This window comes from Uloborus diversus, chromosome 7 (genome assembly GCF_026930045.1).
Source record: "Uloborus diversus isolate 005 chromosome 7, Udiv.v.3.1, whole genome shotgun sequence".
NCBI classification, from domain to species: domain Eukaryota; kingdom Metazoa; phylum Arthropoda; class Arachnida; order Araneae; family Uloboridae; genus Uloborus; species Uloborus diversus.
In genome coordinates this window covers 170,047,609-170,072,739 of record NC_072737.1, presented here as the reverse complement: position 1 = coordinate 170,072,739, position 25,131 = coordinate 170,047,609, and the positions used below count along the sequence as shown (strand labels likewise).

The following is a 25,131-nucleotide window of genomic DNA, read 5'->3' as shown; positions in this document are numbered from 1 at the left end:
TCTGAAATTTTCTTATACTCCGTCATTAAAAGTTAAGTAGAGGTCTGTGCCGCAAAAACTCTCTAGGTGGAGCGATATAATCACATGACTATAGTGCTGCTCTGGTAAAAAGATGTGTGGCCTCTTGGACGTGCTAATATATGTTTAGGTTGAGAGAGGAGAAATTCTTAAGCTGGGGGGCACAATGCCAATAACCGTTATCGGCAACGCAAAAGGACCTTTCTCACCTCATCCCTATTTTAACATATGAAACCATTTCAGCTTTAGTCGGAAGTCAATCCAGAGCCGGACTATATTAGAGATGGTCTTGATACAATTGAAATTAACATCGACTTCAAGCAACCTCTCAAAAATGTCCAAATTTGGAATTTGGAATAAGTTTTTAGCCTACTTTCCCAGTAAAAATCAGAGAAAGGAGAAAAAGGCATGAAAGAAGGCTTAATACATCTTAAAAATGTTTCGAAAAACAAAAAAAAAGTAAAAATAAATAAAATAGATAAATATTGAAAAATTAAAAATTGGAAAGTAGGGAATTGAGATGGGGAAAAATGTCTGTCGGTCTGTATGTCTGTCCCCCCCCCCTAATAACTTTCGTATACGGGAAAGTAGGCTCGTCTAGTTCTAGACAGAACTTCTTGTTTTTTTTACTGATGCCTATTATACCAATTGTCTAAATACATTGGCTAAACTAAGGAAAATTATTTGTATATTTGCAATCTGTAATTATGAAGTAACATCAATGTTGGCAATCACATACAAGCGAAGAGGAAGTGCGACAGGGGAAGAGGGATTTACAATTTCCCCCCTCCCCCCGAAACCTAGCTTTAAGCCATTTTGTTTATTCAGCTATGAACCGAAGTTTTTCTTGAGGCCAGGAGGAAATTCCGGCTGTGATTGGGACCAATAAATTTATCATTACTAAACGAACAATTCGAATGGTAAAAACTAAAAACAAAACATACGCGGGGGTAAAAACAAAATATATACAGGGTAGGCGTCAGGGAAAAGAAACTATTTGTAAGCAATGTAGCTTGATCTTATGTCTATTATTTACAGTTTTTTGTTAGTGTATTTTGTAATCAGAAAGGCTACAAATTTTATGTTAAAATTCAAAATCATTTAAAAGTATAAAGTGGTCAATAACCTACATTCAGTATTTTTACCCCCACAGGCTCGACAACTTCTCAGCTTGACTACGATACTTATGTCCTGAAGAACATGATAACACTTTTTTCATTGGAACTATTAATTCACTTTTTTTAATGTATTTTAGAATAAATAAACTGTGATATACTCATTTGCCTCTATTAAGTCTCTTAGTCTTTTATGTGAACTACAGCAAACACACTGACTACACATTATACCGGAGAACAACAATTTGTCTGATTAGGATCTGTGGTTTGTTTTGGACTGATCTTTGGTTCCTGGATTTAAAAAAGATCTCAGTTTTAATCCACCACGTCTAATTTTTCAGTTATATGGGTCTCAAAAGCGACCAATTCACAAAATATAGGATTTTTTTTAAAGAATATCGAACAAAAGAATTCTTTAGGCAAACAACAGTCATTTTGCAATTTGCATACATATGTAAAAACATCTTTCTCTATTTCTGATGAACAAGGAACTTTTTTATTCTTTACTGTTTTTTTTTTTTTTTTTTTTTTTTTTTTGATGTGATAAGTAAGTAAAAATTTGTCAGAAATAATAATAATAACAATTTGGAAAAAAAACACTTTATTTCCACTTTTAAATTATTCAAATTTTTATATCAGCTACACTGTAAAAAAATTCCGAAACGTTACTGGTTATTTCCGTGGAACGTCTCGGGATTTCACACGTTTTTACCTATTTCCCCGTAAAAACAAGTATCATCACAAAAAGGTTTCCTGGATCGCTACAAGTTGCACGCGTGCAGACTTTTCACTGTTGTGGAAAATATTTTTAGCAACCAGTTTAAAGATTGAATGAGCGTGTTTATTAACTGTATCGGCCTAAGGTTGCTTACGGCCTGTCCAGATTGACGAAGTTCATAATGAGAGCGAAAAAGTCAATGAATAGCTACAGTTTTGTAAGGCAGGGATTGCAGGCAAGAGATATGCTTGGTTCCCTCTTGCATAGCTTTGGTCGTGGTCGCTCTGATTTTAATGGAGCCCTCTTGGTAAATTAGGAAGGTTCTAATCAATTACACTAAACCTACTTAATTTTTCTAGAAGGTTCTAGAGACATGACTTTCTTTAACAGGGCAGATTTCGCACGCCTTCATAAAGTTTCAAGGTTAATTTCAGAAAGGTTATTGACCTTTAGCGGAAAGCGTTCCTGTTTTTTCCAAGATATGTTACTGGAAGAAATTGGGCACATCAGCTGCCCATTATTTTCCAGGAAGGTTTCTGAATCGTTTGTACAGTGTAATAGAAGGAAGAAAAAGCAGTAGCGCTCTCCTACGAAAAGTGGTCATATGAGGCATATTTTCAAGGTGTAGAGAAGAAACATAACTTGGTGCAAGAAAACTAACTACAGTTCTGAAATCATCATGCCTAATTTACTCTAAAACAGATAAAAAATCTGACTCACAAGAAAAGTTGTTACAAACTGTTCCCCTGTGTTACCGAGCTCCAATTAAGCGAACTTACAATCAACTGGTCTTCCTAATTAGCTGTACGTAACATTTATGATATCAAACACTAAATTATTTTACTCCTATTCAGGACTTATGTTTTGGCACGTCTAATTATAATATAAAACTATAGGTTCAGTTACGTTCAGGGCATCTTTCAGCAACAGTTCCTCTGTTAAACTGCTTCACTCATATTCTCAGGGATGCACTGATAAGAGGTCCCGGGAGGTCATTGTGACCTACCAAAATTCCTTAGTTGGAAAATTATGCTGATGATTCGGCAAAATTAGATACAGTGGTTACTGACATTTTCTTTTTGTTTAAGCTTCGGCTTAATCTTTGTCCAATTGAACTCTTTCTTTCTGGGTTTACGGTACCTAAGAGAAAGCTCTTGGCCTTTGCTTGCATTCCTATTGGTTCCTGATCGGTTTAAAATTTTCTCACTGGTGTTTGGCTAATCCGCTATTTTTATCTTTTAAACTGCACGCTTATCTGCTCTTGGCTTTTGTCAGATGTCTTTTCATCCATAAGCTCATTACTTTTTGCATTGAAAAAGGCGTTCCCTATAACACCGAAACATGTGTCTGCTGTAATTTGCAATTTGTGCTTTTTTGACGTTGTTTTATCTTACTTTACTGTTCAGTACAAAGGTATTTATTTATCTTATTGAGGTACGTTTTTTTTTTTTTTAATTTCTAAATTGTTTTATAATAATAGTTAATATCGTCGCCTCAGAGCAACACTAAGACATGTAAGCCCAGAAATAACACTAAGATACCCTACTGTTGCTCTGAGGCGACGATATTTATTCTCATTAGATGTTTCCCCCTCCCAAAAATTTTAGCTCAGAGCGCTCCTGCATATTCTAATAGTTTTTTGCATTTGTTTTCATAAAACGGAAGAAACACTCCTAAAGTATTGTACAGTAATCTCGAATAAAATGCTTTGAACCACAATTCGCCATTTGCTTGGTAAAACGATGAAAAAAAAAAAAAAAATACGGAAGACCGGTGTAGCTGACATCTGATTATCAAAATCAAGGGTTCAGGAATGAATGCTGCACCTTGTCAATTTAAATTACCCTCTCACAAAGCATTTAGAAACATTTATGTCAATATCAGCTTATTATGAATCTATATCAACTACCATCAATCTTAAGCGATGAAAGTTGTAGAACAGTTCAAGATATTCACTGGCGATTACATAAATAATTTTGTGATTATTTCAGCAGGAATCCTGTCATCCGAGACAATGATTCCAGCAAGGGAAGCGAACATAGTGGAACACTTTCCCTCTGTACAAAGAGAACTCGATCATATCCGCCTATTATGTAGTCAGGTTCCAACAAGACCATCCTCAGACATTCCAACAATACTATCGCTTCAGATAAGATCAATCCACTTTCGCCAAGATGTCCACCGGACACCTTCCGATGGAAGACAAAGCCAAATCAATTTTGAGATTAAATTTAGCCTAAGGGGAAGATGTCACTGTGCGGGTTATTGAGACTGGACAATTGCGAGGCTATTTCTGTCTTCTTGTGTCTTCAGTAGTATACCAATCAGGCGAGACGAGTACACAGAGTGACATTCATTTTTCAGGTTCTTCGAAAACAAAGTTCAAGTTTTTGGCATAGAAAATTGTGAGCCTGATGAAAATGTGTTTTTGGTGTCGGATAGAAAAACCACCATATGTTACAAAATGCAATGAATGACAACAAATAACACGTTATTGCCCTCAAGAAAATAATATACTGATGGGTTTTTGCAGTAGAAAACTATAAGAGGGCAAAATGCGGTGTTTTGCCCGCCATCTTGAAATGTTAAATTTTTAGAGATGCCATGTGTGTTTTCTAATTATGTATGGTACAGTAGAGTCTTGAAAATACGAGTTAATTGGGGCTCGTGTCACCTCGGACTACTGAAAACTCGAATTATCCAAAAATTCTTCCAGGTTAAAACTTAACTCTATTCGGACGACATAAGGAGGAGCACGTTTTACTTCCTTGCTTAAAGAACAAAAATATTGTCTCCACAAAAAATTTATCACTCAAATTTGACCTTAAATTTCTCTTTTAATTACGTATAAACGAACCTTCACTTTACTTTTTACCATGTCCATCCTTATTTATGCGTGCAAATTTGTAGACAATCAAAACATACATTGTGGCTGTGCCTGAATCAGTTTCGATGAGTTTTGCCATGATGTCTGCATGTACGTGTGTGCGTTTGTATGTATCTTGGTTCTTGAATAACACAAAAACGTTTAGTTGAAAGTTTAAATTTCGTATGCAACTCAAGAGGCATAAAATTGTGAACCTATTTTTTTATTGCAATTGTATTCCAAAAGGGAGATTAATACGTTTTTTATGGCAAAACAATGTCTAGTTTTACGAATCAGGGTATTATCTCCAATGCATCTCTTAATCCATTCTTGAAAAGTTGATGAATATTTCGTGTCACTCAGGAAGTGTTGTTGAAACCAATATCTCAATGTATTTTTATTAATTACTATGTGTAGTTAATAAGTTTTACAGTTCCAAAAGATTTCTATTTTCAGATTTTATTGAAAACGATTTTTCTAGCTTCTAAAAAAATTAAGTTAAAATAAAAGTGAGGGACCTCGGATTAAGCGGAACCTCGAACTTTTGAGACTCGGATTTTCGAGACTCTACCGTATTTCATGCTCGGGAATAATATAATGGTTTTTAGAAGTAAAATATTATTAAAAATGAAGTAGGCGGTAACCTTTCGACAAACTAAAATTCTAAAATAATGTGATCGTGCAAAAACATTTAAATGCCCCCCCCCCCCCCCCCGCCTTCTTTTTTCTTCTCAAGTGATTTCTTTAAGAATTCACGTCTTTGAGAAATTGAAAATGTCAGAAAGAGTAACTGTATCTTGTACTCTGAAAATGAAACTTCACAGTTAGTTTTAAGTGGTCTGCTTTTTTGTACTACACAATGCTCTATTGAAAATTCAATATTTCTGACCTGCACCTTGACCAAAAACCGAACTGTAGTAAGAATTATTAGTTACCTTTCCTATTTCTTAATAGAGGGCGCAATAGAAGTTGTGATGCCAGATGCAAAAGTGAGATGGTAATGAATTGAAGAGAGGTTGGAATTCGGACGAGATGGATCGGATGTCCAGTGAATTTGTTTTTACTTCCTTTCACGAAAAAGGAAGTATTGTATTCGCGAAATAATTTTCACTCAAAAATCGGCCTTAATTTCCGTTTTGCTCGCCCTCGAATGAATACTGATTTTTTTTTTTCAACCCGACCACACGTGGATACATGTCTAAGAACGTATAGACACTTGAAGAATCCATTTTGACAATCCCCGAGTTAATTACAACGAGTTTTCTCGTGACGTCTGTATGTACGTATGTATGTGCGTATGTATCTCGCATAACTCAAGAACGGTATGTCCTAGAAAGTTGAAATTTGGCACATAGACTCCAAGTGGGGTCTAGTTGTGCATCTTCTATTTTGGTTGCATTCAGATGTTCCAAAAGGGGTTTTTTACACCTTTTTGGGGCAAAATCATTGTTAGTTTCAATGTGAACTCAAGCGGTGCTACAATTTGGCAAACACTTGGCAATATATCGCCAAGCTATTGGCCGCCAAGTTTTGTTGCCAACTTGGCGGCGAATTTGGCGGGGTTTTTTTTTTCTTTTCTTTAAATCTGGTTTCAATTTGGCCATATTTAGAGAGTTAACCATTGAATCACATTAAAACTGCCAATATTGGGAAAATTTATCTGTATAAAACGTTTTCTTTGCTTCGGTTCACAACAGACTTAAAATGAAAGTATTTAAAGTGTTATTTTGCTCACTCCGAGGCATTATTATCTTTAAATTGGAGTAAAAAGAAGTCATGTGATGCACACATCAGCTCGTTTGGTGTAGGTTTGTTCTTGTCCTACGAAAAATTTCGAGTTTGTTCGTAATTAAAATGTCTTCAATTAAGATTTGTGTGGACCTTTAATCACTATGGTCGCCAAACGTAGCATTCTAATTCGATGAATTTAATTCATGTAGCACAGACAGGATCGTGCACAGAAATTTTGGGGCCCGTCACAAATGACTTTTCCGCCCCCCCCCAACGTATTGTTTATCCCTATATTCCACGCCTAGTTTTAAAAATATTGGGCCCCTTCAGGCTCGGGCCTGCGTCAACAGGTGTCCCTCCCCCCACCCCAGTACACGCCCCTTAACACAGAAGAAGGCGAGGGTACCCACGAGGAAGAGTCCAGGGAGCAGAATGCGCCATTGAATTTATTTATTTTTTTGTTGGGGGGTCGGGGAGCGGGTAATTTTAGAAGGGTTTTGATCTCATTCAGGGGGGGGGGAGGGTCCGTGGCTTTTGAGTGGGTGCGCCATCGCATCGGCACAAATGGGAAGAAGGTGTTGCAGATGCGAAGTAAAGTGAGATTTGGAGTCTCAAAATGTAAAGGAAATTGAGCAACATATTAATGATGATGGACTTCCGTGTCTGTGGGGAAGAGGCTTTGTCTTTTTAGCCGGAGGTAGTGGGTTCGATTCCCACCGATGCCGTTAGTGTTATATTCTTCTTGATGTAAATCTTTCCTGTGTGTGTCTATAGGCAAGGTTCTTTCTACGCAGTCCTCCATGTATGTGAAGCTGTTTAGTTTCTATATAAATACAAAAATTAATTATGACTTGAATTTTGCGATAAATCCTGGAAGTCTCACTCAGTAAAGTTGTTTTGAAAAGTAAGGCTCGTGCCTTCTTTAAATACATGAATAAAAGGTTTTTGTATTTTCATTGTTTTGATCAACTACAAACACGTTTTCTCAATTTTCTCTACCATTCGCATCATTACATCGAACTTTCTTTCTAAGATGAAAATAGCAAAGACTACGTTTCACGATAATCAAAAATAAATATGGTAATTTACTGCGACGTTTCTTCCCAAAGAAATATTAGTTATTATTGAGAGTACAATGCAATATCAGGCACACAAATCATTTGGAACTTTAAGTAAATGATAATTTATCATTGAGAGATGACTGCAATGCGGCGTCGAGGACTATTCTATGAAAACGAACTCACGATGGAATAGGAATAACACATAAGTATGTTTGAAAAGAATGTTCGAGCTAGGTGTGACTAAATTTTATTCTAGAATGAACGATTATGTTTCATATTATCGATGCTTTTTTCCTCGATGTATCGATATTTATAATCGCTGTCTCAACGCTAGCAACAGGTATTGCAAAAGACACGGGCGTAGCTATAGCTTTTACATGAAAGAGCAGCTATCCGCTAAGTTAACTTGTATCCTCAGGATTACATTTCAACATATCGTTTCATGTAAATAAATCAGTGTTTGCATTTTGAAGCAATCTTTGGCTGATTTAAGGAGGAAATGGTTAGGAAGCTTTCCCCAGTAATATTTCCGAAACTGATGAGGTCCTTAATACTTAATTTAATAATCTCCTTTAGTTGACTTGATAGGCATATTTAGAGGCTAACGGAATTCTTTCAAAATGGAGTTCTTACAAGTGCAATTTTAAGAAAAGTTTATTTATGTAAGGGTAGAAGGAGGCCTTTTCCTAGAAAAAATATACGAAGCTTCAGTCTTAATAACGCACTTTTAAAATATTTTCGAACTTGGGGGGGGGGGGGGGAAACTTGAAGGATGGAGTATGTTTAGGGTTATTCCATGAGATTTTTTTTTTTTTTTTTTTTTTGAAATTAAAGCTTAAAAAGTGCAATTTTAAGTTATTTAAAGTAACGTTAGTCTTTGAGTGATCTGCTCGAAAATGTTCTGAATCTTAAAACCTTGAAAATCGCCACTGTCAACCATACGTCTCACACGCAACCACACAGTTGATCTTAGACAATTTTTTTTTTCAACTTTCATACGCATTATCTTTCATTGCAGTCAACGAGTTCCTAGTCGACCATAATAACAGCTGCTCTAGTTTATACTGCCGTGGGCAGGAAAACGGCAGTATCTGCAGAAATGAGTTTTCGAGATATTTTGAAGAAATGCGTGTTGGATTCAATATACTAACAAGGGAGAAATTTTGAAATTGGACGTTTTTTTCGCACTTTCTCTTCAGCGGAAACCATATAAGCAAGATTATTCTCTCCCAATGCTTGCACTCCCCAATGCTACTCTCTCAAGCCAATACTCCCCCCCCCCTTTTTTTTGTATTTAAACTCTCCCACGACCGTGTTCCATCATCCAGAGTTGGGCAAATTTTAATTTCATGAACAATTAACGATTAACAATTGATTAATTAGTAACCGTAACCACAACAACTAACAATTGATCCATTGTATTTGTGGAAAATTACAATTAACGATTAATTGTTAATTGTAGTTTACTACAGTTAACAATTAATTGTTAATTGTAGTTTGCTACAATTACAATTCTCATTTGTTTTGTAAATTTTTAATTAAAACTAATTCTTAAAAAAAATTACTGGTTTTGTGTAATAAACTGTACAAGCGACAGGTCTACCTGGGACGTGGACGCTGAATGAGTACCATATTATTATCTATTTAAATACACATGTTAGCAAGTAATAAAAGATCAATGCTCAACAGTAAATAATTAGTAATAAGTAACAGTAAATAATATGCTGCAGTAAATAATTTATTGCTCGTAACTTTATTACGAGCAATAAATTATTTACTGCAGCAAATGACTTTTCTCAAATCATCTTATGGCTCCAGCGGAATTTCCTCAGAGAAGGTATATTTCAAATAAAAATTAAAAAACTTTTTTTTCCTAATTTTTTTTACTAATAAAAGTCTAAATAACATCTGAGAGAAATTTCAGAAATGTATCTTATGTACATGATTAATTTTTTTTTTTTTTTTTTTTTTTTTGAGTGGTTGATCTCTGAGACCTCACCTCCCCTGTTATGCGTTAAACTAAAACAATGACTTACACGAACTTAAAACACTTAATTGAAACACAAACATTTACGTGTGGAAAAAGCTAGTCTAGACGAGACTAGTTCACTCGGCGAGCAAGCAATCAGCACTGAATGAAAATACGAAATTAAATAATACTTCTGACTCTTTACCCTGCGCTGTACCTACTGATACATAAAGTTAATTTTGAGTTTTAATTTTTTCATAAAACAATTTTAAAAATAATTGCAATTATTTTAATTGTGAGAAACGATTAACGTACATTAATCCAATTAAATTAATTGCAAAGGGCAATTGATAGTTTAATTGCAATTAATTTAATCGCAATTGATTTAATTGCAATTACTTTTTTAATCAATTAACAAGGCAATTGAAAAAATAATTGATTAATGCCCAACACTGCGCATCATCCCATTTGCTTGCTTTGCACTGAGGAAGGAGGCTGTTGCCTCTGAAACAGGTTTGCATTTTAAACTTTCCAATCTTTTATTTATGCTTTTAAACGTTGTGTCATTAGTTTCATCTATTTAATGCATAAATTTCATGCTTTTTGAAGCTTGTACTATAAAGCTAACGTACAATAGATGTCAAAAATGCAAAAAAAATGAAAAATGTGCAGTTATTGCTCTTTGTTTTCCCGCGGCAGTATTGAGTTCTATCCAAATAAGTTTTGGATTACATTATAGGTTTTTCATTTCATTATGGATCAAATTAAGTATGAGGTATCAAAATCAACTCAACCCCCTTTTTTTTAATTTCACAGTAAAGCAAAAACCATTTCACGCTTTGCATGAACACTTCATCTATCCAACAGATATTGTTTTCCCTTTAAAAAACATTCGGTGTACGCCTCCTTTCTTCTTTTCTGTTTTGAACGAGCAGTGTTCCGCCGTGCTAAGCACAAATGTCGTATCTGCACTTTTTGTCAAAATTGAGTTATTGTCATGAAGTGGTTCTTTATAAAACTTGTCTACATAGTATAAAATGAAGTCTCCAAAAAGCGTATGTGTGTTAGAACGCGCAAAATTCGAGAACTACCCGTCCGATTTCGCTGAAATTTTCAGTTTGTTTCTTTAAGCCCGGCAAAGTTTGCAGATTGGTTCGAAGAAATTTCGAATGATAGTATTTCTTTCATTCTAATTTAAGATCCAAGTAAATTACCGACCCAATAGTCATTTACTGAACTAACTGTAAATATTGGGCCCCCCGGTAATTTACTGAATATACCATGCCTTGCCTTCAATCCTCGAGTTGAACCGAATCATTGCTTCGGTCACTCGACTGGTCTGCGCTAATTCTATATTAGCTACCAGTTTGTTTGGCACTCTTGGCTTCCTTAAGAGGTTTTCCATCTCCAGCTCAATCACTTTCCTATGCCGAGCTCATGCGTGCTAATAAGCACGAAACTGTAGTCCTCGGCTGGAAATGACTGAGCTGGCGGTGTATTTCATGTACATCTGCTTTAGCCCTGGCTATTGTGCGGTAATTTACTGAACAATCCAAATTGTTTTTAAAATACAGAATGGATGGAAATATATACAAATAAAGTGCCTTTTAAACAATTGAATTGCATTTATTTCTGAAAAACGATTTGAACAGTATATTCAATGTCGTTACAGTAAAATTATTTCAAAATAATTCAACACATTAAAATTGAAAACGAATAAAATACAATAGCTGGTTCACATATTCTCACATATCGACCGTATAAAAAGCACAACTATGTAAGTCATTAAAAGCTTAAATAAAGTGAACTAACTGCCGTTACATAGAATAAACAAAAAAACATAAAAATAACATATCTTGACTAAATTACACAGTGAAAAGCGGCTACAACGATCAAAATTAAAGATTTCAAACATTGAACATGGAAAAATGCAACAAATTGATACCATTCATAATATAGCAAAAAACTTAATGAATTTCAAAACATAACAGTAAGCAAATCTGGAGGAAACATACAAATTCTCTCAAATCTTATAACACGTACAACCACTTGTCAGATGAGTCTCTTACAACAAGAAGCCTTCACACGAGAAAAAAAACTAATCAAGACTGAAGGCAATACCAAAGATGGTGGCTGACAGATCAAAGTCCATATTTGATCAGTCAACGTTTACAAAAAGAAACTAGACTTTTTCAAGAATGAAGATAAGACGATCTAGTTTTTTTTTATGTGAACATCTAGCCGTTGACAGATTAAAGTTCCTATTAGATCTTCCAAAGGACTCTTTTACAACAGGAAATCGTCGCGAAACTAGTTAAGACTGAAGATGAGACGATTTGGGTGTCTTTAGTGAACATGTAGACGTTGAAAGATTAAAGTTTTTATTTAATCTGTCAACTTCTATAAGTTCACTTAAAAAACTAATATTAGTTTAAGAATAGACACGACGATTTAGTTTTTTAAGTGAACGTATAGACGTTGACAGATCGAATTGATCTGCCAACGTCTATATGTTCACTTAAAAACCTAGACTTATTTCATGAATGAAGATAATAAGACGATCTAGTTTTTTTTAAGTGAAAATATAGACGTTGGCAGATTAAAGTTCCTATTAGATCTTCCAAAGGACTCTTTTACAACAGAAAATCGTCGCGAAACTAGTTAAGACTGAAGATGAGACGATTTGGGTGTCTTTAGTGAACATATAGACGTTGAAAGATTAAAGTTTTTATTTAATCTGTGAACTTCTGTGTCTACTATATGTCCACTTAAAAAACTAATATTAGTTTAAGAATGAAGACACGACGATCTAGTTTTTTTAAGTGAACGTATAGACGTTGACAGATCGAATCGATCTGCCAACGTCTATATGTTTTCTTAAAAATCTACACTTATTTCATGAATGAAGATAATAATACAATCTAGTTTTTTTTTTAGTGAACATATAGACGTAGGCAGATTAAAGTTCTTATTCGATCTTCCAGAGGACTCTTTTACAACAGGAAATCGTCGCGAAACTATTTAAGACTGAAGACGAGACGATTTGGGTGTCTTTAGTGAACATGTAGACGTTGACAGATCAAAGTTCTTATTTAATCTGTCAACGTCTATATGTCCACTTAAAAAACTTGTATTAGTTTAAGAATGAAGACACGACGATCTAGTTTTTTTAAGTGAACGTATAGACGTTGACAGATCGAATTGATCTGCCAACGTATATATGTTCGCTTAAAAATCTAGACTTTTTTCACGAATGAAGAAAATAAGACGATCTATTTTTTTTTTTTTTAAGTGGACATGTAGAGACAGACGTTAACATATCGAAGTTTTTATTTGATCTGTCAAAGGAGTCTCTTACAACAAGAAACCCTCGCATGAGAAAAAACTAATCAAGACTGAAGGCAATACCAAAGATGGACGCTGACAGATCAAAGTTCCTATTGGATCAGTCAACGTTTACAAAAAGAAACTAGACTTTTTCAAGAATGAAGATAAGACGAACTAGTTTTTTTTAAGTGAACATATAGACGTTGACAGATTAATGTTCCTATTAGATCTTCCAAAGGACTTTTACAACAGTAAATCGTCGCGAAACTAGTTAAGACTGAAGACGAGACGATCTGGGTGCTTTTAGTGAAGATGTAGACGTCGACAGATCAAAGTTCTTATTTGGTTTTTTGGCAGGTTTGCAGAAGCTCGTCGTATGATTGATCCGCGTCCGTACAGGGTAGAAACTCAGGAAATACGTGCCACTTCTCACTTGATAGCCTGAAGTGCACGCAAGCCCAGGCCAGTGCTGAAGATGTAAAGAATGGCATTCACAATACCGATGGCCTGGAATAGAAAGAAATTACGTTATTGAAGAAGCATTTTTAACTCAGAAAAAGAAATCACGTCATTGACAAGAAACAAGTAAAGATGAAAATGATGTCAGTTTTGATTCATAGAAAGAAATTACATTATCAACACAAAAGTATTTTTGAACTCATATAATGGAATTATGTTATTGAAAAGTTTTTTTTTTAACTCCAAGAAAGTAATTATGTCATTGACACAAAATCCTCTTTTAAACTCATAGTAAGAAATTACGCCATTGGCAAAAATGTATTTCCAACTCATAGAAAGATATTACGTACGTTTTCGATAATTAAGAAAGTCATTGATAAAAAACAAGCAATGATGAAAATGACGTCAGTTTGATTCATAGAAAGAAATTACTTTATCGACAAAAATCTTTTTGAACTCAGATAAAGGAATTACGTTATTGACAAGATTTTTTTAACTCCAAGAAAGTAAGTGTGTAATTGACAAAATCCTCTTTTAAACTCATAGTAAGAAATTACGCCTTTGCAAAAAAATATTTATAACTCATAGAAAGATATTACGTACGTTTTCGATAGTTAGAAAGTCATTGACAAAAAAACTAGCAGGAGACGAAAATGACGTCCATTTTGATTCATAGAAAGAAATTACATTATTGACAAAAAATATTTTTATACTCATACAAAGGAATTACACAGACGTTACTGACAAGTTTTTTTCAACTCAAAGAAAGTAATTGTGTCATTGACAAACGCCTATTACGCTATTGGAACAAAGGGGCCACTTATTAATTACGTAAGGGTCCCGAAGGGGAGGGGGGGTTTGAAAAATCTCTACATACCGTTACTTTGGGAGGGACCGGGGGTCAAACTGATTCTTACGTAATATTTTTCTATTCTATGTTTTGTATTAGAAATCACGGGGTGAAGCGGTTTGGCAGGGTTCATATTTGATTTGCGTCCTGAAGTTAAAACACGTATTAGGATGAGCTGTTTTTTAATTGTTTTACAAAGAATGAATAGTATAAATATAATAAGCGAAATGCACTCTGGTATGTATGGCATGTTCATTTTTAATAAGTAGCGCTTTACAAAAAAAATGTCGATAAAACATTCAATCTAGATTTCAACTTTTTAGTAAATATTTCTTTACACGTATAGATTTTAAAAATAATTTAATAATAGTGATTTTTTTGCGATTCCAGTGATGTAAGGTACATTAGACAAAGAACTGTATTGAAATGTTTGTTTATGCTACGCGTAGCGTATTTAATTACGCTGCGCGTAACAGTACTTAAAGTATTAGATAACGTGGACAAACCAAGACGTCAACTAGAGCAATAGAATAATATAACTTTTTTGTTAAAAAATAAAAACCTTTGATTCACGTCAAACTCGGAATTTTAGTGTAACTGATCCTTTTTCTAACTACATTTTGAAAAACGAAATCGAATCTATAAGAATAGGGGGGAGGGGGGTGAAAATCTTATATACCCTTACATTGGGGAGGGGGGACAAAAATTCCCAAAATCATCCTTACGTAATTAATGAATGGACCCAAAGTACAGTGAAACCTGTGTAAGTTGACCATCTGCGGTGCACTAATTTAGTGGTCAACTTACAGAGATTGATTAATATGATAAGGGATAATTCCGTGCTGAAAAAGCGGTCAACTTAGATAGGTGGTCGATCAACTTACAAGGGTGATCAACTTTAGAGGTTTTACTTTTAACTCATAGGAAGAAATTACGTTATTGGCAAAGTATCTTTTGCCAATTAACTCATAATAAGAAGTTATGCTACTGACCAAAAAGTATTTCATAGTTCATACAAAGAAATTACGTTGTTGATAAATAAAAAGAAATTACGACATTGAAAAAGTATAATTTTAACTTATAGTAAAAAAATATAATATTGACAAAAAAGTATTTCTAACTTATAGAAATAAATTACGTTTTTGACAAAGGTCTTTTCAACTAATAGAAAGAAGTTGCGATACTGATAAAAGTCTCATTTGAACCCATAGGAAGAAATTTCCCTACTCACAAAATAAAAAAGTATTTCTAACACATAGAAATAAATTTCGTTATTAATATAAATCTTTTTTAGTTCATAGAAAGAAACTATGTAAGTGAAAAAATTCTCATTAAACTCATAAAAAGGAATTTTATTATTGACAAACGATTTTTCAGCTCAGAGAAAACACTTACGTTATTTATAAAAGTCTCTTTAACTCATAGAAATAAATTGCGTGGTTGACAAAAAAGTATTTAACTCATAGAAAAAATTGTTCTTTAGAAAATGTTTTTAGCTCATAGAAAGAAACTTTGTTAGTGAAAAAATTCTCATTAAACTCAAAAAGAGGAATTTTATTATTAACAAACGATTTTTAGCTCAAAGAAAGCACTTACGTTATTTACAAAAGTCTTTTTTAACTTAAATTGCGTTGTTGATTGACACATTTTTGTGAACAGAAAAAAAGCATACTACTAAACATTTGTGCACACATCAATGTTGGCAAAATTTAAAAACTAGGCATCAACTGGAAGTGGAATGTTGAATACAGTTTACACTTACCCCAGCAGTTATATAATATTTTTCATATCTCCTTTGGTAGCCCAAGATCACAACCGACAGTCCAGACGACAAATATAACGATGCAGAGACCAGATGATACAGGACAAACTGAAAGGCAAAGAAGAAACACGGTATAGGAAAAATAATAATGGACATACATTATAAATTTCTTATAGTATCTAAAATATCAATATGTAAGATGAACGAGCTGAAACGACCTGAAGTCATGTGAAACATCACATGACTTCCTTTTACTCCAATTTAATGCCATTTCCCCATTATTGGCATTTTTAATATGATTCAATAGTTTATTCTCTAAATATTACCAACAGTGGCCAAATTAAAATCAGATTTTTAAAAAAATGCCAAATTTGTCGCCAAGTTGGAGACAAAACTTGGCGAACAAAATACTGGCGCTATATCGCCAAGTTTCCGCCAAATTATAACACCACTTGAGTTTACATCGAAATTAACAATGATTTCCTCCCAAAAGGGTGCATAAGACCCCTTTAGAAATACCCGAATGCAACCAAAGAGGGAGGTGCACAACTAGACCCCACTACAAGTCTACGTACTTAATTTCAACATTCTAGGACATAAAGTTCTTTAGTTATGCGGCATACATACACACATCCGCACATACAGACGTCGCGAGAAAACTCGTCATAATTAACTCGGAAATCTTCAAAATGGATATTTTGCGTGTCTATACGTTCATAGAGTTCTACGTGTGGTCGAGTCGGGGAAAAAAAAAAACCCTCAACATTCGAGGGGGGGGGGGTGAGTAAAAAGAAAATTAAGGTCGATTTTTGTGTGAAATTTTTTTCGCGAATACAATACTTCCATTTTTGTAAAAGGAAGAAATAAAAAACATTAAAAATTCATTTACTGGTTTACTTAAATGAATAAGTAACGTGGCTATGATAGACAATGACATATTAAGAACACCATGAAAACAGGCCGGAATCTATAAATGTTGCCCCCCCCCCTTCTCGGAAAAGTCAGCGGGGTCCCTGTTTACTAGATTTATATTCCACTATGTGCCGTGGGCTCCTAGATCCTATGGGCCCCAATACTTTGAGGGGTCTGCTTGTACGTAGATCTGGGCTGCATGGAGACTTTCAAAGCGTTTCTTTGGGAATTTCATTTAAAGAAAAAAAAAAAGCGAGCTCTCAAATATGATAAAACATTCTTACTTAAAAGTAATACAAATTGTCCAAACTAAATAATTAAATTCATTTTTTAAAGCCCTGATAATAATTTAACGTTAGGAAGTCATGAACGGCATAAGAAAATTTTAGCATTATAATCACTTCTACAACCTAGGGCAAGCCAAGACCGTCTCAATCAGTTTCCTCCATCCCGCTCTGTCAGAAACAGATCTGTTTTTGTTATTATAATCACTAAAGCAGCTAATAAAAGGATAAAATCGGTCAAGTTCCAGCAGCATAGTATTGAAATTCAAATGTTGAAATTTCATCTGTGCCCCACATTTGATATATTTCGAAAAGAAAAATTTCACCATGAAATATTAGTTGCCCACACAAACATTTTTCTCCATCAAGTTGATACATTCGCCTCTCGTTATAACAACCCCTGTCGTCAAAACAAAATTGGTCGCTGTAATGAGAGGTCGTTATAACGTATTGTGTATTATTAACTCACTTTTAAAAATGCATGAATAATCTCGCATAATTATGCATTGTTTTTAAGCAAAATCAAGAAACTAAAAATAACTTGTAAAAATTTTTGTTAGTTTCTTTCTCTTTTTGAAGATTTTATGCTGCAATTATTGTAGAAGCTTTCCGTTTCTTAGGCTTTTTCAAAAAAATATAATTTTTGATGTCTACCATTTGTGTGCGGTGTTCATCAATTCTTTGACCCTATACCAGCAGATAATTCTTTTCAATGGAAATGTTTTACCTTTAGACCCATAAAAGTTTTAAGTATTAGTTTTAGAATAGTTAGTCCTGAGGATAATACAAAAACTGAAACTTAGTTTTGTACGTTATATTGGAAGGAACGGTTCAGTTTGGTAAAATAACATTGCATCAATGGAACAGGAAACGGGACTGCATATATCGGTCGCTATAACGGAAGGGTCGCAGTAATAGGAGGTCGTTCTATAGAATGTTGACTGTATAACGTAAATTCACGAAGATACATACGCGTTCATAGCCAAAAACATACGGCTAATGATTAATACACATATTTAAAAAAAATCGATCTTTTTCCACAAACAAAGGCACTTAGTAGACTTTCAAGAGCCAGTAAAAAAGCTTGGAGTGCGATAAACTTGCATTTTGTACGCATATTCAATGCAGATTACGTGATTATTTTCCACCAAAAGCTCGTAACGGCGGTTGTACTTGGTGTTGCAGAATCCATTGTTTGCATCTGCAACTTGGGTTTTGAGCTGTGACGCAATCGGAAAACTCATGAAAGAAAACAATAGCTTTTACGAGTAATTTAATGCACGAATTAGTCGCGTGGATCCGAGATGGAAATTAAATCAAAACTGAAGTCAATCGTATTTTGTCAGAGTTTCGTAAAAGCTCACATAAAGTTTGTTCTCTGGTGCCTTAAATCAAGACAGGAGGACGTGAGCGAAGAAAACAAATCATTTAGTGGTGAGGTTCATTAAAAAATATCTCCAGATAGAGCAGAGTTTATGTCTCCCATTATTAAATCACTTTCGTAAGAATGATTCACGAACCTTTATCACATAGAGGTTACAATTTTAACCCTTATTTTGTAAGGTTATTTTTTGCAATGTAAGTGGTGAAGTCGGGGGTGTAACATTGAATCATGACAGTTAGTTTAGCACTCTGTAAACAAGTATGTTATTCAAATGAAAGAATTGTAATTTTTAAATCAAAATACGTTTTGCACTGTTTTTTATAAAGGCAAGCAGGCACGCTATTAAGGGGTCAGGGGAGGGTCAGGAGGGAGCAATTTCCCCCCTGACTTTGAGAAATGAGTGTACTTTTATACAGATATATGGGAGTAGTTTTTGTTCGTTTTCGATACAAAAGGTACTTATGTACCCCTTGAACCCCCTCCGTCCCAGCGAAAAAATTTGAAAAAACGGGTCTGAAAGTAAATACAGTATAATCCGGTTACAGCGAACTTCAAATGACCGCTAAGTTTGTTCGTTGTAACGGGAATTTCATTGCAATGGAATTCAACCAAGGTAATGGAAACTAAATCGGGACTGAAAGTTTATTTCGTTGAAACGGATAATTCGTTTTATTGGTATTCATTGTATCGAGATTTCACTGTATTCATTTTTCAGTTAAATGTTGCAGTATGCAAAGGACTAACATTAGAATGATTTCATACACGTTTAAGTAAGATACAGTCACATTATTCAAAGAAACTCATAAAGCTCAACCATAAACAATCAACCAAAACATTTTTTATAGTTAGTAATTAATTGGTTATACTGTGAGTTACTGTTTGACAGCGGATTGTATGTAATTTGGCAATCTGCCAAGTAAAGACTATTCCATCTGAAGGAAAAATAACGATGGGATTTTGATGCACTCGTTTTATAATGTCACTAGTGCCTTATTCATTTATTGTATTCTCTAAAATAAAATAAGGGAAAACAAAAATAGTTACCTTGGAAATAACAAAAAGGAAAGAAAATATTTTCATTTCGTTCAGGAACGTAAAAGCAAAATGGCAAGCAGAAAACTTTGTTGTGAATAAATAAATCAATTCATATTTGCCGTGAGAATATAGATCAAATATACTTTAGATTAAAAAAATGTTGCTGAGAGCAAATTTTCATTTTTACAAAACTAAGGCTAAACAATAGAGAGGCAAAACTGCACATCTGTAACAATTCAACACCCCTATAAACTAATAGATACGTCCATTTCCGCCTATAAACCGGATATTAGCCTTTCCATATGTAATCGATGGTCAGACAGTAATAGGCTCGTTAATGGGCCGCAATTAATACTTACAAACAGGGATTTGGGAACATGATAAAAAGTTCTGGATGCCAACACAGATGAGACCAGCAGCAAAAACGTCGTCATCAGGCAGCCGTAGGCCACCATCATGAGGGCCGTAGATTCTCCGAACGATATGAAAGCTGCCACTGTGAATTCATTTTCTGAGAGGACGGCCTGGGCCTGGTAGCTGCCCATATCTGCCACCAATCCAATTGTCACAGCGCCCAATATCTGAAAAAAAAAAGAAAAGAATATCAAGTCAAGCTGAGAATCTTGAATGTTGAAGCACAAACTATCATTCATTTCAGGGGTGCCCACAGGGGAAGGGGATTACGGCGCAAGTTGCGGCATCAAAATATTTGGGGGGATTTTTTGAAATATTTTTTATTTAAAGGGTGACACTACCTTTCAAACATTTTTCCTTAATTTAAATAAATTTTATATTTCTTTGAAACCATAACATGCATACTTATTTCGTACTCAATAATTTATTTTCAAAATTAAAAAATCTTGCCTACATTTTTTAAAAATTCAAAAAATAGAGCAAAATTTAAATTTTTTAAAATTCCTAAGGCTTTTTATTTTTGTACTAATTTAAAAAGTTTTTTGCTAAACTCACTATAATCATCTCTAAACATCTGTGCATTCATTTGCTCATGAGTTTATTAGAAAATTTTCTGTGAATAATTATGTAAAAAATCAAAGTTTTTTTTTAATTTTGTTTTTTAAAGGTTTAACAATCTCTAAACATTTGAGTAGTTAATAAAATGCTTATCCAATGCACAGTTTTGTCAAATATGTTATCCCAATTGCAAAAAGTATTACTTTAAAGCTCTATCTTTAACAGAAAAAGATCCTTATGGATTCTAATGACATGAAAACACAAGAAACCCATCATCAAGAAAAAGCAATCTGAAGTTTTTCTTTTGCATAAGAACACACAGCGAACATAACCTAAAACCACTCATATTTTTTTAAATATTTGAACTAAACCAATGAAACTTTTCCCCTGTGTTCAGAATAGTTTTTAGTTTTGAAATATGCAATAAAATTTTTTTGATCGTTTCATCATATTTGAGGTACTGTAACCCCTTAAATTATTTATTTTATTTTGTTAAAATTTTATTTCATTTATTTATTTAGTTTGTGTGTGTATGTTATAGGCGTAGCACAGAACTTTTATAATAAAATAATAATTAAAAATAATTAAATAAATTAAAAAGAAATATTTAAAAAAAAATAAATTTAATGAAAAAAGATAGATAAAAAATAATAAAAAGAAAAGAGGGTTGAAATTTTTATTTGTTTATTTTTTTTTGGGGGGGGGACAATGCGCCATTGAACTTGGGGAATGGACACCCCTGACTCATGTGAACAAGATTATAACTCCCTCCATTGTAAATTAGTCCCTACGTCAAGGACAAATGCAGAAATTTTTCAAGGAGGGACGGTTGATTTTTTTTAAAACTAACCTCTTACTTCGCATATCTGATATACACATGCTTGGAGGGGGAGATGAAGCATCGTTTTTATCTAAATTCTAAAACAACTAAATTATAGAGGTTTATCCAAAGAGGTCTCCGAATCTATTCATTCCCTTTTCCGTTGAAAGAGGTACTCTAAAATTGCACTTAAAAGCTTAAATGTCGTAATAAATCCGAGGGAATGTTTCGAAATACCCCCCCCCCCGAACATCATCCAAGATCGGTTAAAATTGCGCTTTTTGAAACTTCAGTTTCGAAAAATTTTCGGAGGAAAGTCGTGGAAACCGTTTTTTCCCCTAACTCTACTAGAGATGTCTACAATGGACACTTTAAAAGTTGAACTTTGTAAAATGCATGAGGGAAAGTCTCCAGACTCCTCCTCATAACATAACTAAAGATCGTCTGAAATTACTTTTCTGAAACTTGAATCCTGAAAATTCTCCGGGAGGGAGACTCGAATCCCATTCCTTTCTTTAACGTCGATAATAGAGATTTGATGTCCCTAAGCTCTGCAACCGAAATTTCTAAAACATTTCTTTTCTTCAGGGCAAAAACTCACCTAGGTATCGAAAGGCTGACAAACACAATATAATTATAACGCAAGGATAGAAAATACATTAAATCAAAAGTGTTCTTAGAAAACAGTTGCTCTCTTCCGAAATTGAAGTTTTTAATTCACTAGCTGCGTTGTCCGGTGTTACATGGTCCTCCTCGAAACTAAAAATTGTGTCAAGTGACGCATGTTCAACGATCAGGTTTAAAAAAAAGAAGAAGAAAAAAATAGTGCAAAATGTAATGTCTACGTACCAACAAGAACAATTTTATGACGCAAGATTTAAATTTAGATCTCTTTGGATTTTTTCAAAATTCTAAAGAATTAGTCATTGTTATTAAAAGACGGAAATGTTCCGTTTCACGGTTTTTCTAGGGACTGAAAACCTCCCTACGTAGATTCCGGAGCATCTGAGGCCTCTGTGTCAAATTTAGCTAAAATGTGACGTAAATTGAATATTATAAGGAACACCCACATACATACAGACATTGAAAACCAAGATTCAATTTTACAACTGAAGCAGAAACATCAATTTCAGCACTTTTCCTGGACGAAAGAAAAACTTTTTAGATAGTAGCCACTACCGTAGAATCAGCATTAACCCGTAACAGGGGAGGTACGGTCTCACAGAAAAAATTTCATCCGATGACCCCTATTTTATTTTCAGTCCGATTGAATGGTTTTTTCCAATAGCTTTTTGTTTTGTGACCTTGAAAACCCCTTTTGCTTATCAGCATCTTTCGGCGAGTGCACATGGTTTAAATTTCATTGCAATCTTTAAAAGCGGTCTGTGAGACCGCACACCGCACCTCACCTTCAGTGTTGCAATTTTTGGCAGTAGTAGACAGGGCGAACCGTTTAAATAGGAGTTTCTTTATCTTACCCGCGTTATGCAGAATAAATACAAATTATTCTAGTTGAAGTTGAGAGTTTTTTGATATGTTCACAAAAAATACTCAATGATGTTTTAGGGACAATAAAGGCAGAACTATTCCTGGAAATACGACGCGAAATACTTATAGTTAAAAGACTGTCAAAATTTTCTTGTAACGTAATATAATCAATTTTCTGGTATTAAAATGTTCTGTATATATTAAACACTTAAAACAAAATCATTAATAAATAATAGAGATTAATTTTATTACGAGTAGTAAATTATTTACTGAAAAATATTAATTATCTTGAAAAATCTTAAGACTCTAGTAAAATTTCCTCGGAAAAGGTATTTTTTAATTCAGAATTCAAAAGTATTTTTTTTCCTGTGCTAATAAAAGTGCAAAGAGAACTTAAGGGAAGTTGCAGGAATGTATCTTAATTACACAATTTTTAAAAAATCTGAAAGTAGAGCGGTCTCTGAGATATCACGTCCCCTGTTATGTCTTCCTTTTTCACCTCCCGTGTTGCGGGTTAAAACTACCTTCCATGTTTCAATACTCATAGAATTAAATTGCACCTTCAAGGAAGGCCATTTTGGATATCCGTTAACATACATATTATGGCAAATAATCAAAAGATTTTCGTAACCGGCATTGTGCGATTTAACGCTGAAAAAATAACGCTGAAAAAGTTTTCCCCACGGTTCTTTTTGTGCATTGTTTTAAGTTTTTTCCGATGATGCTGTGAAAGTCTATCTTAATTTCTCAGGAATATAGGTTCAGGGCCGCGCCGTCCCTATGTGCAAAATCGTGCGACGCACGACGGCGCCAGAGTCAAAAAGGCGCTGGACTCTAGCAAACAAAAATGCTCTAAACGGGGAAAATCTCTTCTGCCAAAAAAATAAACCTGAATTTTATTATATCGAGCCCTATCAAGCTTATGTGATGCCCAAGTCCTGGCAAAATTGGTGCCCTTCTCTCTAGAAAATCTGCACACTTTCGTGTGGAAGTTTTTTTTTTTTTTTTTTGTAAAGGAAGACATAAACAAATTTACCCTCTTTTGGTGCCCCTAAAACCCCTACTTTTTAAAAAAATAAATTGAATGCCAAACTTTTTTTTTTCCACGTATGTATTTACAAAAGCTCAACCGTCTACAAAATCTCATTCCTGGTGTTAACTACAGTTTCGTCAATCGTCACTGCACAACGGCGCTCAAAAGACATTTGCACGACGGCGCCGATCAGGCTTGGCGCGGGCCTGTATAGGTTATTTTTCGTTACTTTCAGTCACAGAAATTAAACAAGGTGTGAAGAAAATGCGCTTCCTGTCGTAAAATTACACATTAAACTAGCTCATTTATTATTTGCCGCTCTTTGGGATAAAGATCATCGGATTAGAGCCACATAACACAACAACACATGGACAAAAGTTTGGAACAGATTTCAAGGTTAAGAGCAACACGTCAGCTGGCCAAACAAGTTGAAGAGAAAACACGAACATATCCGTATTTGCACTCGGTGTTGAACGCACGATTAGTCCAAAGAGTTTCCGTTCCGCTCGTAAAGACTAATTTAGGCCGAGAAAACCCAAATAAGCTTTTCGAAGACAATCTTTTGATATGAATCGTCTGACTGAGGAGTTAGTGGTTGGAAGCAGTTGACCGTAAGCATGGATTGTTGATTTCAAGATACGAGTTTTGTGGTTTCAATCTTGCTGATTTATAAATTAAATAAGAGAGATTAAATTCGTGCATGAAAGTGTAAGACTAAAAGTGTCAATACATCAGAAGGTATTAGTCATCCGAAAAAACCCTTTACCGCAAAAGATAAAGCAGGCCTTGGCATTAAGTTTCAGACGTATTTACCAGGGAATCACGCGAATTAAATAGTGTAATAATGAAAAAGGTTTATACAGGTAGCAATCAGGGCCCCAATAACTAAAAGTGAGGCCCTAGGCTCACAATAATTTGGAGGCCCCTTGAAGACTCTATAGCGGAATGCAGTGGTTGATTTACAGGTTTGGGGCCCATTGAAATGCATTTTTGGGGGCCTCATTGTCTGTCACAGAACTTTATGTAAATTATTTATCATGTGCATTTATGAATGCCCTTCGGGGCGCCCCCTCATAATTGTGACATGGTAAACCGCGTCGTCCCTATGTGCAAGGGATGCGTCGTGCTGCTCACGACGGCGCCGGAGTCAAAAAGGCGCCGAGCTCTACCAATTAAAAATGCTCCTAATGGGGGGACCAAATCTTCAACCAAAAAAAAAAAATAATAATAATAATAATAAATAAAATTGAAATTTACACTATACACTGTTCGACATTGAAAATGCAACACCAAGAAGGAGTGGTCAGAAAGTGATGAAATTTGAAAA

At 34.5% G+C, this 25,131-nt stretch overlaps 1 protein-coding gene across 2 annotated transcripts in view; it reads right to left on the bottom strand.

Moving 5' to 3' along the window:
- Positions 1-12,234: 12,234 nt before the first annotated feature.
- Positions 12,235-25,131, bottom strand: part of LOC129225931 (uncharacterized) — a 114,592-nt gene continuing 101,695 nt past the window's right edge. For both annotated transcript variants that reach the window (XM_054860472.1, XM_054860473.1), the window contains exons 3-5: positions 19,851-20,072; positions 15,877-15,984; positions 12,235-13,312 (exon numbers count right to left, since the gene is read on the bottom strand). In XM_054860472.1, the coding sequence (XP_054716447.1) occupies positions 13,235-13,312; positions 15,877-15,984; positions 19,851-20,072 (408 nt within the window). In that variant the 3' untranslated portion in view covers positions 12,235-13,234. The remainder of the gene's footprint in view (positions 13,313-15,876; positions 15,985-19,850; positions 20,073-25,131) is intronic.